General features: G+C 44.4%; 1 protein-coding gene across 1 annotated transcript in view; it reads right to left on the bottom strand.

The window, feature by feature from the left end:
* The window catches only part of dnhd1 (dynein heavy chain domain 1), a 47,613-nt gene that overhangs the window by 3,636 nt on the left and 26,055 nt on the right, over window positions 1-17,922 (bottom strand). The window contains exons 24-35 of the mRNA XM_090223461.1: window positions 17,043-17,281; window positions 16,617-16,806; window positions 16,271-16,373; window positions 12,451-12,600; window positions 12,042-12,233; window positions 11,583-11,833; window positions 6,513-6,691; window positions 5,820-6,257; window positions 2,282-2,392; window positions 1,733-1,909; window positions 1,354-1,532; window positions 97-1,134 (exon numbers count right to left, since the gene is read on the bottom strand). Coding sequence (XP_090079587.1) covers window positions 97-1,134; window positions 1,354-1,532; window positions 1,733-1,909; window positions 2,282-2,392; window positions 5,820-6,257; window positions 6,513-6,691; window positions 11,583-11,833; window positions 12,042-12,233; window positions 12,451-12,600; window positions 16,271-16,373; window positions 16,617-16,806; window positions 17,043-17,281 — 3,247 coding nt within the window. The remainder of the gene's footprint in view (window positions 1-96; window positions 1,135-1,353; window positions 1,533-1,732; window positions 1,910-2,281; window positions 2,393-5,819; window positions 6,258-6,512; window positions 6,692-11,582; window positions 11,834-12,041; window positions 12,234-12,450; window positions 12,601-16,270; window positions 16,374-16,616; window positions 16,807-17,042; window positions 17,282-17,922) is intronic.

Here is a 17,922-nt window from a genome sequence, read left to right on the forward strand (position 1 = left end):
AGATTATTACACAAAACTGGAATGCTGGATATAATGGCAATCTGATTTAAATTGAACACAAAAGGTATGTTTGTGTAAGTAAGACATAAGCATTACCCCTCTTTTGTCTGTTTGGTACTGGGACACTTGTTTCAGCCAGTGAAGTGGTTGGATGCTAGCCCAACCATCTCTGCTTGGGCCTGGGAGTGTGATTATGACTGGCCCATTGTGTTTGTTCAGGAAGCGGGAGAGGGCCTCTGGGGAGCCGGTGTGAGGGGCCCCAGCTACCGCTGACCGCACGGGCTGGCCCAGATGACAGGCAGCCAGGTCCTCAGCCACAGCAGCCAGGCAGTGGGGCAGCATGGTCTTCCAGAGGAGAGCCCTCTGCAGAGTGGACAGGTGGGAGTGAGAGTGACAGGGGACAGGCCCCACCACTGTGGAGGAGGGGAAGCGCAGGTACTCCTGCCACTGGCTGGGAGAGGTGGCCAGGGATGAGAGCAGCCCTGTGAAGGCTGGGATGTTGTGTAGCCGGAGGACCTCTGTGTGGGTGTGAGGAGGCACCCAGCTGGGGAGCACATGATGCTGAGATGGAGAGGTAGATGGTGGAGGTGAGACTGGTGTGGAAGCATCTACTGGGAGGTCCATATCTCCTAGGCCCCTGAGGAATGCCAACCGCTCCACCTCCGAGCAGCCCTCGTTGTGCAGGAACAGAGCCACAGACACCAGGAGCCTCAGCAGCGTTGCATGGCTCTGGAACAGGCAGGGCCGGTACTGGGCCAACAGGTGAGATACCATCCTGTGTGTGATCTCTGCCATGACTGCCCCTGTCACTACCTCTCCACTAAAGGTAACATCAGGTCGGCCCTTCAGGACTAACGTCCCCCTCACAGCGAACAGGAAGTTCCTCAGGGGGAACAAGTAGAAGGGGGAGAGGCGTGCCACCTCCTGCAGGGCCTGGTAGAGGGCTGTGGCCAGCCCTGCCACTCTGTGGAAGTCAGCCAGGAGGGGCTTGTGGCGCTCCAGCTCCAGGCTCAGCTCCATAATCTCAGCCTGCAGCTTCTGGGAAGCTGTCTGACAGGCTGACACCCGGGGGAGGAACTCAGGGTCCTGCAGCAGAGGGGTGAAGGACTGGAGGATGTACTCCATTAGAGAGACCTGGGGAGAGGGAATAAAGGGAATAAATCCTTTGCTATAAACCCATATTGTGATTCCCAAATGGCACCCTATTCCTTATATAGTGTACAGGACTCTGGTTAAAAGTAGTGCACTATATAGGGAATAGGGTGTCATTTGGGATGCACATATAGTATAGCACAGAGTAATATACTATATTCTAAAGCCAGAGAAATATAGGTCTCATTCTTATTGGGTCACCTCTTCCTGGCACAGTTTGTCCTGCAGTGCCTTCTTGTCGGTGTTGACGAGACAGTGCTGAACCCACAGCTCCAGACACTCGGACTGCACCAGCTCTGTCAACATGAGCTCCTGCACCTCAGTGGAGCTCAGAGAGAGGTCAATGACATACACCTCAGACAGGATAGACGGGTGGATCTCTGTGGGGACACAATGGAGAATTAATGTAGTAACCTAGAACTTTCATTGGGTCCTGTTCAGGGAGGTGGTGTACTTGTACATCAAGCTGCCTCACGCTATAGAAACAGGATATAGGCTCCTGCCCTATAGGCCGTTCTGGCTCAGACTACTACGTTCATGAGCAGAAAGAAAAGTATGTACTGGTATATATATTTCCTACCATTGAGTATGAGTCTGACTGGTAGTGGAGTGCTGAGGAACAGGCAAAACTCTGGATGGGCTGTCTGAACAGGTCGTCTCAGACCAGGAGAATGGCTCCCTGCCGGCCGCATCAACACCTCCAGGAACTCTGGGCTGGGGACTGCTCGCTCCACGTGGGTAACCAACACCCTCAATCCTGCGCGGAAACAAAATGATAGCCTTAGTCTGTTTGTGGCATAATTTCACTCAAGTCATGTTGACAGTGACAAATGTTGTTTGCAAGAGCACACACAGCTAATATATGCCATTTTATCCAAAGCGAATTACAGTTATGCTTGCATATATTTTACGTATGGTTGGCCCCAAGAATCGAACCCACAACCTTGGCGGTGCAAGCACCATGCTCTACCAACTGAACCATACTGGACCACATCTGGGACCACCAGGCTCACAACATGATGTGAGTGAGGGACTAAGAGTAAAGCCCCTCAAGGAAAGGAACAAGTATCAGTCTCACAAACATCAAAATGTTCCTCCAGCACAATATGTACTAACTCCATTAGCTCACCTTTCTCTGAACCCTGCCTGACTTTGTCCAGTAGGTCTGGGTCATCAGCACTGACCACAAGTTCATACTCTCCCTCCCTCTGAGCTGTGGTGTCGTCACCTGGAAGATGCCCTGATGGGGAAGCAACATACACAATCAGCATTTCTCAAACACAAAATGGACAAATCAGTTTTTGTTTGACCTTAACTGTGACGTTTCCCCTAGGTCAGTGGTTCCCAAACGTTTTATGCTGTGGACCCCCTCTAGCACCATGGTCAGCGCATTCACAAATGTTGTTTTTTGCCATCATTGTAAGCCTGCCACACACACTATACAATACATTTATTAAACATAAGAATGAGTGTGAGTTGTCACAACCCGGCTCGTGGAAAGTGACAAAGAGATCTTATAGGACCAGGGCACAAATAATAATATAATCAATAATTTTGCTCATTATTTAACCATCTTACATATAAATCCTTATTTGTTCATCAACAATTGTAAATAACTCACCACAGGTTAATGAGAAGGGTGTGATTGAAAGGATGCACATAACTGCAATGTTGGGTTGTATTGGAGAGAGTCTCAGTCTTAAATAATTGTCCACACATAGTCTGTGCCTGTATTTAGTTTTCATGCTAGTGAGGGCCAAGAATCCACTCTCACATAGGTACGTGGTTGCAAAGGGCATCAGTGTCTTAACAGCATGATTTGCCAAGGCAGGATCCTCTGAGCGCAGCCCAATCCAGAAATCTGGCAGTGGCTTTTGAGTAAATTACATTTTCACAGAACCGCTTGTTGTAATTTCGATGAGGCTCTCTTGTTCAGATATCGGTAAGTGGACTGGAGGCAGGGCATGAAAGGGATAACGAATCCAGTTGTTTGTGTCATCGGTTTCGGGAAAGTACCTGCGTTAATACGCACCCAACTCACTCAGGTGCTTCGCTATATCACATTTGGCATTGTACATAAGCTTGTTAATTTGCAAACAAAAAAAATCATACAATGATGGAAAGACCTGTGTGTTGTCCTTGTTAATGCAGACAAGAGCTCCAACTTCTTAATCATAGCCACAATTTTGTCGCGCACATTGAATATAGTGGTGGAGAGTCCCTGTAATCCTAGATTCAGATCATTAAGGCGAGAAAAAAACATATCCCAGATAGGCCAGTTGTGTGAGAATCTCGTCATCATGCAAGTGGTCAGACAAGTGAAAATTATGGTCAGTAAAAGAAAACTTTAAGCTTGTCTCTCAATTAAAAAATACGTGTCAACACTTTGCCCAGCGCACTTCTGTATGTTGTAAAAGCGTTATATGGTCGCTGCCCATATTGCATAGTGTAGGAAATACGAGAGTTCAGGGGCCTTGCTTTAACAAAGTTAACCATTTTCACTGTAGTGTCCAAAGTCTTTCAAACTGTCAGGAATTCCCTTGGCAGCAAGAGCTTCTCGGTGGATGCTGCAGTGTGCCCAAGTGATGTTGGGAGCAACTGCTTGCACACGCGTTACCACTCCACTATGTCTCCCTGTCATGGTTTTTGCGCCATCAGTACAGATACCAACACATCTTGACCACCAAAGTCCATTTGATGTCACAAAGCTGTCCAGTACTTTAAAAATATCCTCTCCTGTTGTACTGGTTTGCAGGAGGTCTTCCTTAATTGACCCCCCATAAACATAATGGACATATACCAGGAGCTGTGCCAGGCCCACCACGTCTGTTGACTCATCCAACTGTAACGCATAGAATTTACTGGCTTGTATGCAAAGCAGTTGTTTCAAAACATCTCTTGCCATGTCACTGATGCGTCATGAAACAGTGTTGTTTGATGAAAGCATTGTCTGTATAGTTTTTTTGGCCTTTTTCCCCAGCATTGTCACAGCCATATCCGCTGCAGCAGGAAGAATTAAGTCCTCCACAATTGTATGGGGCTTGCTTTGTCCATGCCACTCGGTAGCAAAGACGCTTCTAGCCCCTTCTTATGAATGGTATCTGTTGCTTTTATACATGTATTGCTACTCAAAAGTCGTCTTAATTCTCGCTCAAAAAAAATCCTGTGGCTTATTTTTAAATGGGCATGTTTTGTTTCTAAATGTCTGCGCAAGAGTGAATGTTTCATCGACTTGTGAGATAGTACTTTTGCACATATAACACACTGTGGCTAAAGAAAGGCACTACTCCCAATATAAGTGAACCCCAAATAGTTCTCATCATATTTGCGCCTCTTCGATGGTCCAACTGTTCGGTGCTTTCCGGGTAAGGGGGCAGTAGCTCTTCGGCTGCATCAGATTCACAACTGTCAGTGTCCATGCTAGCTAAGCTAACAACACATGTAGAATTACTGATGCTAGCATTGGATGTGCTTGTGGAAGCAGAACTTGTGTCGTCAACAGATGCAGGTGTAGTACTGCTGGTAGTAGATCTGTCTCTATGGACGCGGGCCTTACTTTTTCTAACCATTCATCCATTTTCGAGCAGCAGTGGAATTCCCGCGAAACAGTGTTGCCAACTCCTCAGTAAGTAAAGTAGATATTGGCTGTCCTAAAAGTCTCTAAATGACTGCATCACCTAATTTTCATAATTGGCCATGTGCACGTAATTGTGACGGGCGCTGTAGGAGAGGAATAACTTCTTCGGAGAGACAAAAAGTGAGTAAAAAACACCCTTAAATATATGTTCAGAACTACAAATTAACTTTCTTCTGTCGATTCTTGTTTTGTTTTTTATCCGGGCTTGGGCCCGGAAAAAGTGACCCAAAAGAGACACTCTGGCGGAGGTACCTATTTTTTTTTTACTTTCACATCCCGATTGTATGCCAGGGCGGGATCAGCCAGCAGCGGCTTCCCGCATGCGCAGTCTGGACAAGGAGGGGTGAACATCTCCTCCTGCAGCTGGGAGGGACTGCAGCGCGAGAATGGCCGTCTGAGTGCTTTGGGACGGGAGTGGGGCCCACGGCAGCACCCGCTGCTCGTTGAGAAGAGTAAGAACATGAAGATGTGCATTCACATCAGTCTCCAATAACACCAGAAAAAGTTGCTAGATTTGTCGCTAGTCGCTTTTTGGAAAATGTGTCGCTAGAGGGGTCTGAATACTCGCTAAATATAGCGGCGAAGTTGGCAACACTGGCCGCGAGAAAGTAACGGTTAATGTTATTGGATGTTAATTATTTGATTAGGCTACCTGTATTTGACGTTGTTGTGTTATATCGCTGAACACTAAATGGTTTATTTTATTTTTTGGCAGTGAAACGAAGCTACTCAGGCGAGGAAAAAACCCAAATGTATAGATAGCCCCGTTGGAAAATATAAATGGACTGTTTGAAAATGTGAATTAAAAAAGATATATATATATATGTATTTTTTTTTATGTGAATCACAATTTTATATTTTGCGTATCCCCAATGGCATTGAGTTTTTTTTTTTTTTCCCAGTTTGGGAATACCTGCCCTAGGTAAAGATCTAGGATCAGCTTCCTCTCCCTCAATCCTAACATTAACCATTAGTGAGGAAAACACAAAACCTACTTAAGATCAGCCCCTAGGGGCTCCTAGCTGCTCACCTGTCAGCAGCATGGCCTGGGCACTCATCTCATGTTGCTGAGCGTCTGCCAGCAGGGGCCAGTGTTGAGCCCAGGGGCCTCTGTATCCCCACAGCAGCAGCTTGAGCACCAGCCTGGGAGGCACCCCGAGCACCTGGCGATGGTCCACCCCTACAGCCCTAGCCAGGGCCATCTGCAGCTCTGCTCCCATAGGGATGGGGACATGGAGAGGGGCCTCAAGGGCCCCAGGTGGCCCAGGGGCTACGGAAGCAGGGTTAGGGAGTAGAGAGGTCCTAGGGTCCTCAGGGTTGATGTTAATGTGTCCAGACAGACACAGCTCTCTCCACTTCCCCAATAGTACCATCCGTACATCTGGCAAAAATGGACCCAGGTAGGTGATTGTGGCAGCCAGGAGCAGAGCGTCCCCTGATATGGTTTGGTTATTCATTTCTGTCTCCTACAGAAGAGAGGAGTGGAGCATGTTATGGTTCTTTATTCTCTAGAATAAAAACAAAATTGCATTATTGTTAAAAAATAAAAATATATGATTAAAATGTAAATAAATTACTGTAGGTAAAATATAGCAGTAAGAGTTGTAATGTAACTATTCCCAATATAACTTTTGACCAGGGCCCAAGTAGTGCACTATATAGGGAATAGGGTTCCATTTGGGACATATCCATTGGTATGTATTAGTATGAGTGTTACTTCCCTTTGCGGCAGCAGTCCAGTCAGTGATGTGACACTGGACCTGCTGTACTGCAGCAGCAGCCTTTCTTTCCAGGGTCTCAGCCTTACGCAGCTGGGTGGTCAGCTCTTCCAGGTCCAGTCTGAGGAACTGCTGCTGTCTCTCCATGTCCTCCAGCTGCTCCCGGGCCTCCTCCTCCTGCAGCCTGGTGTAGTATCGCAATACCTAGACGTTTGTTATTTATTCAAGGCCACCTGCTCCCATGCTTACAATCTTCAAACTTTCCTACTTCTTATATCTAGTTTGACGATGGGAAGGTAAAGACAGCGCAATAATTCTATATGGAAGTGTTAGAAAATACACAAATTCATGGGACCAGCGCCATTGCTGGATTCTACAGGATTAGCATTGAAAACATGATCAGCGGAAGGGATATCCAGTAATTAATTGGCTGCAGATACTTTTAAAAACGTCTAAACGACTAATGACAGTAAAGGAGTTATGGCATTTGTCTGTTGAGTACCTTGCTGAAATTCACTACGAATGTGTTTATTTTTCACTTTGATGGCGAACTTTGTGCTGCTATCACTGACTCCCAGTCATTCCGAATGAGGAAGTTTAGTCCCTTGTTGAATAGTGGCACTAAGAGTTATGGTATATTTGAATCCTCTTGTCTTAACTGGCATATTTTTGACCTAGTCCTTTATACAGTGCATTTGGAAAGTATTCAGACCCCTTGACCTTTTCCACATTTTGTTACATTACAGCCTTATTCTAAAATGGATTAAATTATTTTTCCCAATCTACACACAATACCCCATAATGCAAGTTTAGATATTTTTGCAAATGTATAAAAAAAAAACCATTTACATAAGTAATCAGACCTTTCACTCAGTACTTTGTTGAGGCACCTTTGGCAGCGATTCAAGCATCGAGTCTTCTTGGGTATGAGGCTACAAACTTGGCACACCCTTATTTGGGGAGTTTCTCCCATTCTTCTCTGCAGATCCTCTCAAGCTCTGTCAGGTCGGATGGGGAGGGTCGCTGCATAGCTATATTCAGGTCTCTTCAGAGATGTTCTATCGTGTTAGAGTCCAGGCTATTGTTAGGCCACTCAAGGACATTGAGACTTGTCCTGAAGCCACTCCTGCTCTGTCTGGCTGTGTGTTTAGGGTTGTTGTCCTGTTGGAAGGTGATCCTTCGTCCTAGTCTGAGGTCCTGAGAACTCTGGAGCAGGTTTTCATCAAGGATCTCTCTGTACTTTGCTCCATTAATCGTTCCCTCGATCCTGACTAGTCTTCCAGTCCCTGCCGCTGGAAAAACATCCCCACAGCATGATACTGCCACCACCATGCTTCACTGTAGGGATGGTGCCAGGTTTCCTCCAGACATGACGCTTGGCATTCAGGCCAAAGAGTTCAATCTTGGTTTCATCAGACCAGAGAATCTTGTTTCTCATGGTCTGAGATTCTTTAGGTGCCTTTTGGCAAACTCCAAGTGGGCTGTCATGTGCCTATTACTGAGGGGTAGCTTCTGTCTGGCCACTCTACCATAAAAGCCTGATTGGTGGAGTGCTGCAGAGATGGTTGTCCTTCTGGAAGATTCTCCGATCTCCACAGAAGAATTCTGGAGCTCGGTCAGAGTGACCATCGGGTTCTTGGTCAGGCCCTTCTCCGATTGCTCAGTTTGGCCGAGCGGACAGCTCTAGGAAGAGTCTTGGTTGTTCCAAACTCTTACATTTAAGAATGATGGAGGCCTCTGTCTTCTAGGGGACCTTCAATGCTGCAGACATTTTTTGGTACCGTTACCCAGATCTGTGCCCTGACACAGTCCTGTCTCGGAGCTCTACGAACAATTCCTTTGACCTCATGGCTTGGTTTTTGCTCTGACTTGCACTGTCAACTGTGGGACCTTTATATAGACAGCTGTGTGCTTTTCCAATCAATTGAATTTATCACAGGTAGACTCCAATAAAGTTGTAGAAACATCTCAAGGATGATCAATGGAAACAGGATGCACCTGAGCTCAATTGAGTCTCATAGCAGAGTCTGAATACTTATCTAAATAAGGTAATTCTGTTGTTTTTGTTTTTTGTTTTTGTTTTTTATTTTTTATAAAATTGCCAACATTTCTAAAAACATGTTTTTTCTTTGTCATTATGGGGTATTGTGTGTAGGATAGTTAATTCTTTTTTTAATCCATTTTAGAATAAGGCTGTAACGAAACAAAATGTGGAAAAATAAAAAAAAAGTCAGTGGGTCTCCATCACTCTCCTTCTTGGTCAAATAGCCCTTACACAGCCTTGGGTCATTGTCCTGTTGAAAAACAAATGATAGTCCCAATAAGCACAAACCAGATGGGATGGCGTATCGCTGCAGAATGTTGTGGTACCCATGCTTGTTAAGTGTGCCTTGAATTCCAAATAAATCACTGACAGTGTCAACAGCAAAGCACCCCCACACCACCATCTTCACCACACATCCAGAGATCATCCATTCACCTACGCCGCGTCTCACAAAGACACGGCGGTTGGAACCAAAAATAAAAAATTTGGACTCATCAGACCAAAGGACAGATTTCCACGAGTCTAATGTCCATTGCTCATGTTTCTTGGCCAAAGCAAGTATCTTCTTCTTATTGGTGTGCTTTGGTTTATTTGCAGCAATTTGACCATGAAGACCATGATTCACACAGTCTCCTCTGAGCAGTTGATGTTGAGATGTGTCTGTTACTTGAACTCTGTGAAGCATTTATTTGGGCTGCAATTTCTGAGGCTGGTAACTCTAATGAACTTATCGTCTGCAGCAGAGGTAACTCTGGGTCTTCCTTTCTTGTGGTGGTCCTCATGAGAGCCAGTTTCATCATAGCGCTTGATGGTTTTTGCGATTGCACAGGATTAACTGACCTTCATGTCTTGATGTAATGATGGGCTGTCGATCCTCTTTGCTTATTTGAGCTGTTCTTGTCATAATATGGACTTGGTCTTTTACCAAATAGGGCTATCTTCTGTATACCACCCCTACCTTGTCACAACACAACTGATTGGCTCAAACGCATTAAGAAGGAAAGAAATTCCACAAATTAACTTAACAAGGCACACCTTGAAATGATTTGAAATGCATTCCAGGTGACTTCCTCATGAAGCTGGTTGAGAGAATGCCAAGAATGTGCAATGCTGTCATCAAGGCAAAGGGTGCCTACTTTGAAGAATCTCAAATACATTTTGATTTGTTTAACACTGTTTTTGGTTAGTACATGATTCCATATGTGTTATTTCAGAGTTGTGATGTCTACACTATTATTCTACAATGTAGAAAATAGTAAAAATAAAGAAAAACCCTTGAATGAGTAGGTAAGCCAAGTTAACAAACAGATCACCGACCATTTCGAATCCTACCTTACCTTCTCCGCTATGCAATCTGGTTTCCGAGCTGGTCATGTGTGCACCTCAGCCACGCTCAAGGTCCTAAACGATATCATAACCGCCATCAATAAAAGACAATACCGGGCAGTCGTCTTCATCGACCTGGCCAAGGCTTTCGACTCTGTGTATCACCGCATTCTTATCGGCAGACTCAACAGCCTTGGTTTCTCAAATGACTGCCTCGCCTGGTTCACCAACTACTTCTCAGATAGAATTCAGTGTGTCAAATCGGAGGGCCTGTTGTCTGGACCTCTGGCAGTCTCTATGGGGGTGCCACAGGGTTCAATTCTCGGGCCGACTCTCTTCTCTGTATACATCAATGATGTCGCTCTTGCTGCTGGTGATTCTCTGATCCACCTCTACGCAGACGACACCTTTCTGTATACTTCTGGCCCTTCTTTGGACACTGTGTTAACTAACCTCCAGGCGAGCTTCAATGCCATACAACACTCCTTCCGTGGCCTCCAACTGCTCTCAAATGCAAGTAAAACTAAAGGCATGCTCTTCAACCGATCGCTGCCCGCACCTGCCCGCCCATCTAGCATCTCTACTCTGGACGGTTCTGACTTAGAATATTTGGACAACTACAAATACCTAGGTGTCTGGTTAGACTGTAAACTCTCCTTCCAGACACACATTAAGCATCTCCAATCCAAAATTAAATCTAGAATCGGCTTCCTATTTCACAACAAAGCCTCCTTCACTCATGCTGCCAAACATACCCTCGTAAAACTGACTATCCTACCGATCTGTGACTTCAGTGATGTCATTTACAAAATAGCCTCCAACTCTACTCAGCAAACTGGATGTAGTCTATCACAGTGCCATCCGTTTTGTCAACAGAGCCCCATATACTACCCACCACTCTCGTTGGCTGGCCCTCGCTACATATTCGTCGCCAAACGCACTGTCTTCAGGTTATCAAAAAGTCTTTGCTAGGCAAAGCCCCGCCTTATCTCAGCTCATTGGTCACCATAGCAGCACCCACCCGTAGCACGCACTCCAGCAGGTATATTTCACTGGTCCTCCCGGAAGCCAACTCCTCCTTTGGCTGCCTTTCCTTCCAGTTCTCTGCTGCCAATGACTGGAACAAATTTCAAAAATCACTGAAGCTGGAGTCTTATCTCCCTCACTAACTTTAAGCATCAGCTGTCAGAGCAGCTTACCGATCATTGCACCTGTACACAGCCCATCTGTAAATAGCCCACCCAACTCCCTCATCCCCATATTGCTATTTATTTTTTTGTTCCTTTGCACCACAGTATCTCTACTTGCACATTCATCTTCTCCACATCGATCACTCCAGTGATAATGCTAAATTGTAATTATTTTGCCACTATGGCCTATTTATTGCCTTACCTCCCTAATCTTACTACATTTGCACACACTGTATAAAGATTTTTCTAGTGTGTTATTGACTATGTTTGTTTATCCCATGAGCAATGGACATTAGACTCGTGGAAATCTGTCCTTTGGTCTGATGAGCCCAAACTCTGTTTGTGTCGCACTGCTTTATCTTGGCCAGGTCACAGTTGTAAATGAGAACTTGTTCTCAACTGGCTTACTTGGTTAAATAAAGGTGACATAAAAAAAGGTATCCAAACTTTTGACTGGTACTGTATATCACACACACACTACTGTCCTTCAACCAAATTACAACAGGACTTCACACCTGGCCACACGCAGTCGGGCACGACTCTCCGCCATGCGCACTTCCAGCTGTTTCTTCCGGGCCTCCTGGGGGGCCATGTGGCGCTGGACACAAGCATACTGGTACACTGCCCTCACCCAGCGGCACAGGGACTCACACGCCCGGCTCACACCTCGCACAGACTCCGGTAAGAATGCTCGTTGCGGCACTATCTGGCCCAACTGACGGAACAGGTCGTTGCTCAACATGGAGCGGTCAAAGAACTCCAACTCCTAAGAAAAAACAGACAATACATATATTATCTTTTGATAGGAGATAATCCTTGAACTTTGATGTAGGTCACTGCAAACTCACTGTGCATATTACAAAGAGTATCCTTTAAAAAAAAAAAAAAAAGAATAGGTAAGTTCGTAACTTTCTTAATTCCTCTTATATATTCTACCAATAGAAAATGATGCCTCATCCCGTTTGACCCCTGACCTGGAAGAAGTTGGACTGTCCCAGCAGCTGTTTGCTGCTCTCCCAGTTGCGTGGGCGGTTGAATAACAGGCATATGGCATCCATAACGATTATCACTCCATCTGGGGGAAATCTGTAGCGTCGCACCTCAACCAGGTCTGACGTGCTCAGAGACTGAAGAGCATCAAGTGCAGTCTGGTACAGAGGACTCACCTAGATAGGTCCAAGGAAACATAACATACAGTATTAGGAACATAAGACAAACATCAAAATGTCCCCCTTTTCCCTACATAGTCAGGTCCCTGGTCAAAAGTAGTGCACTATACAGGGAATAGGCAGGCGTAGTGTGCTAATGTGATAAGTATGATGATTGCAGAGAGGTGACTGGGACCATATAGATAGAGAGGCTGATATTATCTATGAGTAGGACCTCCTTGAAGGCGTCCTCTGCCTGCTGTTGGGCCTGATGAGTCTGTTCCTCCAGGTGAGATAGTCTGTTCTCCTCCAGTAGACAGTGCTGCCGGGCACGCTCACACAGCGTTCGCTCTGTGTCTGTCACACGCTGCAGCGGGTACAAGCACTGGAACACAAACAAACAGGCAAACCCATTGATAGGGTGCCATTTGGGAGGTTTCCCATATTTCTAATGTAGTGCACTACTTTTGACCCGGTCCATAGGGCTCTGGTCAAAAGTAGTGCACCATAAAGGAATAAGGATGCCATTTGGGACACAGATATTTGATTTTCAAAGGTACAGTACAGATCATGTTGAACACTGAAGAGAAGCAACACATACAGTCGTGGCCAAAAGTTTTGAGAATTACACAAATATTAATTTTCACTAAGTCTGCTGCCTCAGTTTGTATGATGGCAATTTGCATATACTCCAGAATGTTATGAAGAGTGATCAGATGAATTGCAATTAATTGCAAAGTCCCTCTTTGCCATGCAAATGAACTGAATCCCCCAAAATAACATTTCAGCCCTGCCACAAAAGGACCAGCTGACATCATGTCAGCGATTATCTCGTTAACACAGGTGTGAGTGTCGACGAGGACAAGGCAGGAGATCACTCTGTCATGCTGATTAAGTTCGAATAACAGACTGGAAGCTTCAAAAGGAGGGTGGTGCTTAGAATCATTCTTCTTCCTCTGTTATCCATGGTTACCTGCAAGGAAACGCGCCGTCATCATTGCTTTGCACAAAAAGTGCTTCACAGGCAAGGATATTGCTGCCAGTAAGATTGCACCTAAATCAACCATTTATCGCATCATCAAGAACTTCAAGGAGAGCGGTTCAATTGTTGTGAAGAAGTCTTCAGGGCGCCCAAGAAAGTCCAGCAAGCGCCAGGACCGTCTCCTAAAGTTGATTCAGCTGTGGGATCGGAGCTCCACCAGTACAGAGCTTGCTCAGGAATGGCAGCAGGCAGGTGTGAGTGCATCTGCACGCACAGTGAGGCGAAGACTTTTGGAGGATGGCCTGGTGTCAAGGGCAGCAAAGAAGCCACTTCTCTCCAGGAAAAACATCAGGGACAGACTGATATTCTGCAAAAGGTACAGGGATTGGACTGCTGAGGACTGGGGTAAAGTAATTTTCTCTGATGAATCCCCTTTCCAATTGTTTGGGGCATCCGGAAAAAAGCTTGTCCGGAGAAGACAAGGTGAGAGCTACCATCAGTCCTGTGTCATGCCAACAGGAAAAATATCCTGAGACCATTCATGTGTGGGGTTGCTTCTCAGCGAAGGGAGTAGGCTCACTCACAATTTTGCCCAAGAACACAGCCATGAATAAAGAATGGTACCAACACATCCTCTGACAGCAACTTCTCCCAACCATCCAGGAACAGTTTGGTGACAAACAATGCCTTTTCCAGCATGATGGAGCACTTTGCCATAAGGCAAAAGTGACAACTAAGTGGCTCGGGGAACAAAACATCGATATTTTGGGTCCATGGCCAGGAAACCAAAGTCGGGTGGACAAACAAAAACCCACAAATTCTGACAAACTTCAAGCATTGATTATGCAAGAATGGGCTGCCATCAGGATGTAGCCCAGAAGTTAATTGACAGCATGCCAGGGCAGATTGCAGAGGTCTTGGAAAAAGAAGGGTCAACGCAGCAAATATTGCATCAACTTCATGTAATTGTCAATAAGAGCCTTTGACACTTATGAAATTATTGTAATTATACTTCAGTATTCCATAGTAACATCTGCCAAAAATATCTAAAGATACTGAAGCAGCAAACTTTGTGAAAATTAATATTTGTCATTCTTAACTTTTGGCCACGACTGTACAGTAATAGTCAAAGGTTTGGACACCTACTCATTCAAGGGTTTTTCTTTATTTTTACTATTTTCTACATTGTAGAATAATAGTTTAGACATCACCACTATGAAATAACACATGGAATCATGTAGTAACTAAAGTGTTAAACAAATCAAAATATATTTTTGATTTTTCAAATTAGCTACCCTTTGCCTTGACAGCTTTGCACACTCTTGGCATTTGCTCAACCAGCTTCACCTGGAATGCATTTCCAACAGTCTTGAAGGAGTTCCCATAAATGCTGAGCCCTTTTGGCTGCTTTTCCTTCACTCTGCGGTCCAACTAATCCCAAACCATCTCAATTGGGTTGAGGTCGGGTGATTGTGGAGGCCAGGTCATCGGATGCAGCACTCCATCACTCTCCTTGGTCAAATAGCCCTTACACAGCCTGGAGGTGTGTTGGGTCATTGTCCTGTTGAAAAACAAATGACAGTCCCCTGCTCTGACATGCACTGTCAACTGTGGGACCCTATATAGACAGCTGTGTGCTTTTCCAAATCATGTCCAATCAAATGAATTCACCACAGGTAAACTCCAATAAAGTTGTAGAAACATCTCAAGGATGATCAATGGAAACAAGATGCACTTGAGGTCAATTTCGAGTCTCATAGCAAAGAGTCTGAATACTTATGTAAATAAGGTATCTGTTTTTTATTTTTTATAAATTTGCAAACATTAAAAAAAAAATTGCTTTGTTATTATGGGGTATTGTGTGTAGATTGCTGAGGATTCACATTTTTTAAATCAATTTTAGAATAAGGCTGTAACGTAACAAAATGTGGAAAAAGTTAAAAGTCAGTGGGTCTCCATCACTCTCCTTCTTAGTCAAATAGCCCTTACACAGACTGGAGGTGTGTTGGGTTATGGTGAAAAACAAATGATAGTCCCACTAAGCGCAAACCAGATAGGATGGCATATCGCTGCAGAATGTTGTGGTAGTCATGCTGGTGTGCCTTGAATTCTAAATAAATCTGAGTGTCAACAGAAAAGCACCCCCACACCGTCACACCTCCACCTTCAATGGTTCACAGTGGGAACCACACATGCAGGGACAATCCATTAACATTTGGACTCATCAGACCAAAGGAAAGATTTCCACCGGTCTAATGTCCATTGCTCGTGTTTCTTGGCCAAAGCAAGTCTCTTCTTCTTATTGGTGTCCTTTAGTAGTGGTTTCATGCAGCAATTCGCCCATGAAGGCCTGATTCACGCAGTCTCCTCTGAACAGTTGATGTTGAGATGTGTCTGTTACTTGAACTTTGTGAAACATTTATTTTGACTGCAATCTGAGGCTGGTAACTCTAATGAACTTATCCTCTGCAGCAGAGGTAACTCTGGGTCTTCCTTTCCTGTGTCGGTCCTCATGAGAGCCAGTTTCATCATAGCGCTTGATGGTTTTTGCGATTGCACAGGATTAACTGACCTTCATGTCTTGATGTAATGATGGGCTGTCAATCCTCTTTGCTTATTTGAGCTGTTCTTGCCATGATATGGACTTGGTATTTTACCAAATAGGGCTATCTTCTATATACCCCCCTTACCTTGTCACAACACAACCGATTGGCTCAAATGCATTCAGGAAAGAAATTCAAAAAATGTACTTTTTAACAAGACACACCTGTTAATTGAAATGCATTCCAGGTGACTACCTCATGAAGCTGGTTGAAAGAATGCCAAGAGTGTGCAAAGCTGTCATCAAGGTGGCTACTTTGAAGAATCACAAATATAAAATATATTTGATTTGTTTAACACTTTTCTTTGGTTACTACATGATTCCATATGTGTTATTTCATAGTTTTGATGTCTTCCCTATTATTGTAAAATAAAACTTTAATGAATAGGTTTGTCCAAACATTTGACTGGTACTGTAACTCAGTGCTCTCCTTAGAGCCAGACATGTACATTTGTTTTTCCAGTTGGTTACCTTTTTTGTTTCTGCAATCTTCCTCTTCAGTCTGACAACTTCCTGGCTGTTCTGCTCAGCTGTGTCTGTCATGTCTTTCACACGGGCCAAGATTGTTGACACTCTGAGGTAGCAAGATGGATACATGTAAGTTTGACACATTTTGACAGCTCATTTTCTACATCACAAAGTAGAACTAAACATTACTGTTACGGGCTTTACATTCTTAGACAAACCAATTTTCCAGGTATTTGTGTCTGATTGTTAACAGATATATAGTGCACTAATATGTGAGCTCTGGTCAAAAGTTGTGTAGTATGTAGGGAATAGGGTGCCATTTGGCACACAAGCCATAAGTCCTCCTCACCTGTTAGCCTGGCCCCGGCCCTGTTCACAGAGGTGGCTGCAGAGGTGGAAGAAGTGAGCGATCAGCTCCAAAAATGTCTGGGGGCTGAAAGGCTGGAGGTCCGGGTGGAGGATGGAGGCATATTTACAGGCAGACTGGTGGATCCCTGCCATGGCCTCAGAAATACTGCCCACTAAGACATCTCTGTCCACTACGGAAGGTACATAACAGCAACATTAGATAAATGTATAAATTATTTATTAATTTGTGTTAACAGAGACATGATGTAAATGTTATGTTGGAAATACATCATGGATCATTCTCAAATGGCATCCTATTCCCACCATTGGGCTCTGGTCAAAAATAGTGCACTATGAACCCTGATCAAAAGTAGTGCACTATATAGGGAATAGGATGACATTTGGGACAAACTCAAGATAAACCAACCTTTGCTTTCTGTGTCGGGTATCTGCAGGCTCTCTCTGAGGCGACAAAAGGCTGCCTCAACAAGGGACTGGGTGGACCAAGGCTGGTATACCTCCACACAGCAGCAGAGGCTGAGAGCCTTGGTCATGTGTGCCACTGCCAGGGTTACTGAGGCGTTCTCAGGAGGCAGCTCACTGGTGTCTGGGGAGAAGGGCAGCAGCAGGAACACATGCACATTCCTCTGGGTCTGTCTGAAATACCTGCATCAAAAATCACAATGGTCTTTCAAATAATGACATTTAAGAAAGGGAATCTCATATTACACACATTAAAAAATGTCACATTTTAGTAGATATGTGCATCTTTCCTTACAAGCACGATTCGATACGCATCTAGATACATGGGCTCCGATACAATACTTTTAGTTTGAAACGATTCGATTTGATTTGATTAGTAGTACAAATCGGTGCGATTCTGTTCGATATTATTCAATATTACTAACAAGTGTTGCATGAACATTCATTTTCCATTCTAAATTAATATTTGAGACTGATGGAGCTCAGGGGCCGGATTCACAAAACATTACTTACGAAAAAACGTAAGGTTTTGTGAATCCGGCCCCAGGAGTTGAGCTGGATCTGTCTGAGCTGACTCCTCTGAGCTAAAGTGTGTTTGTTTAACTATACTTGTGGGGACCACAAATACACCCCCAATTTTTTTTTTATAAAAAGGTTCGGTTTAGGGAAAATTGAATTTTGAATGGGAATCAATTGTGTCCCCACAAGATTAGTATAGTATTAGTAAAAAAGTTATATTAAAAAAACAAAAAAACATTAGTGAACTGGCGACTCGCAAAGTTTTAATATTTTTTTCTTACTGACGCATGCTTCATCTGGATCGG

The sequence above is a fragment of the Oncorhynchus mykiss genome, chromosome 27 (assembly GCF_057628025.1).
Source record: "Oncorhynchus mykiss isolate SJ-2025 chromosome 27, ASM5762802v1, whole genome shotgun sequence".
NCBI classification, from domain to species: Eukaryota; Metazoa; Chordata; class Actinopteri; order Salmoniformes; family Salmonidae; genus Oncorhynchus; species Oncorhynchus mykiss.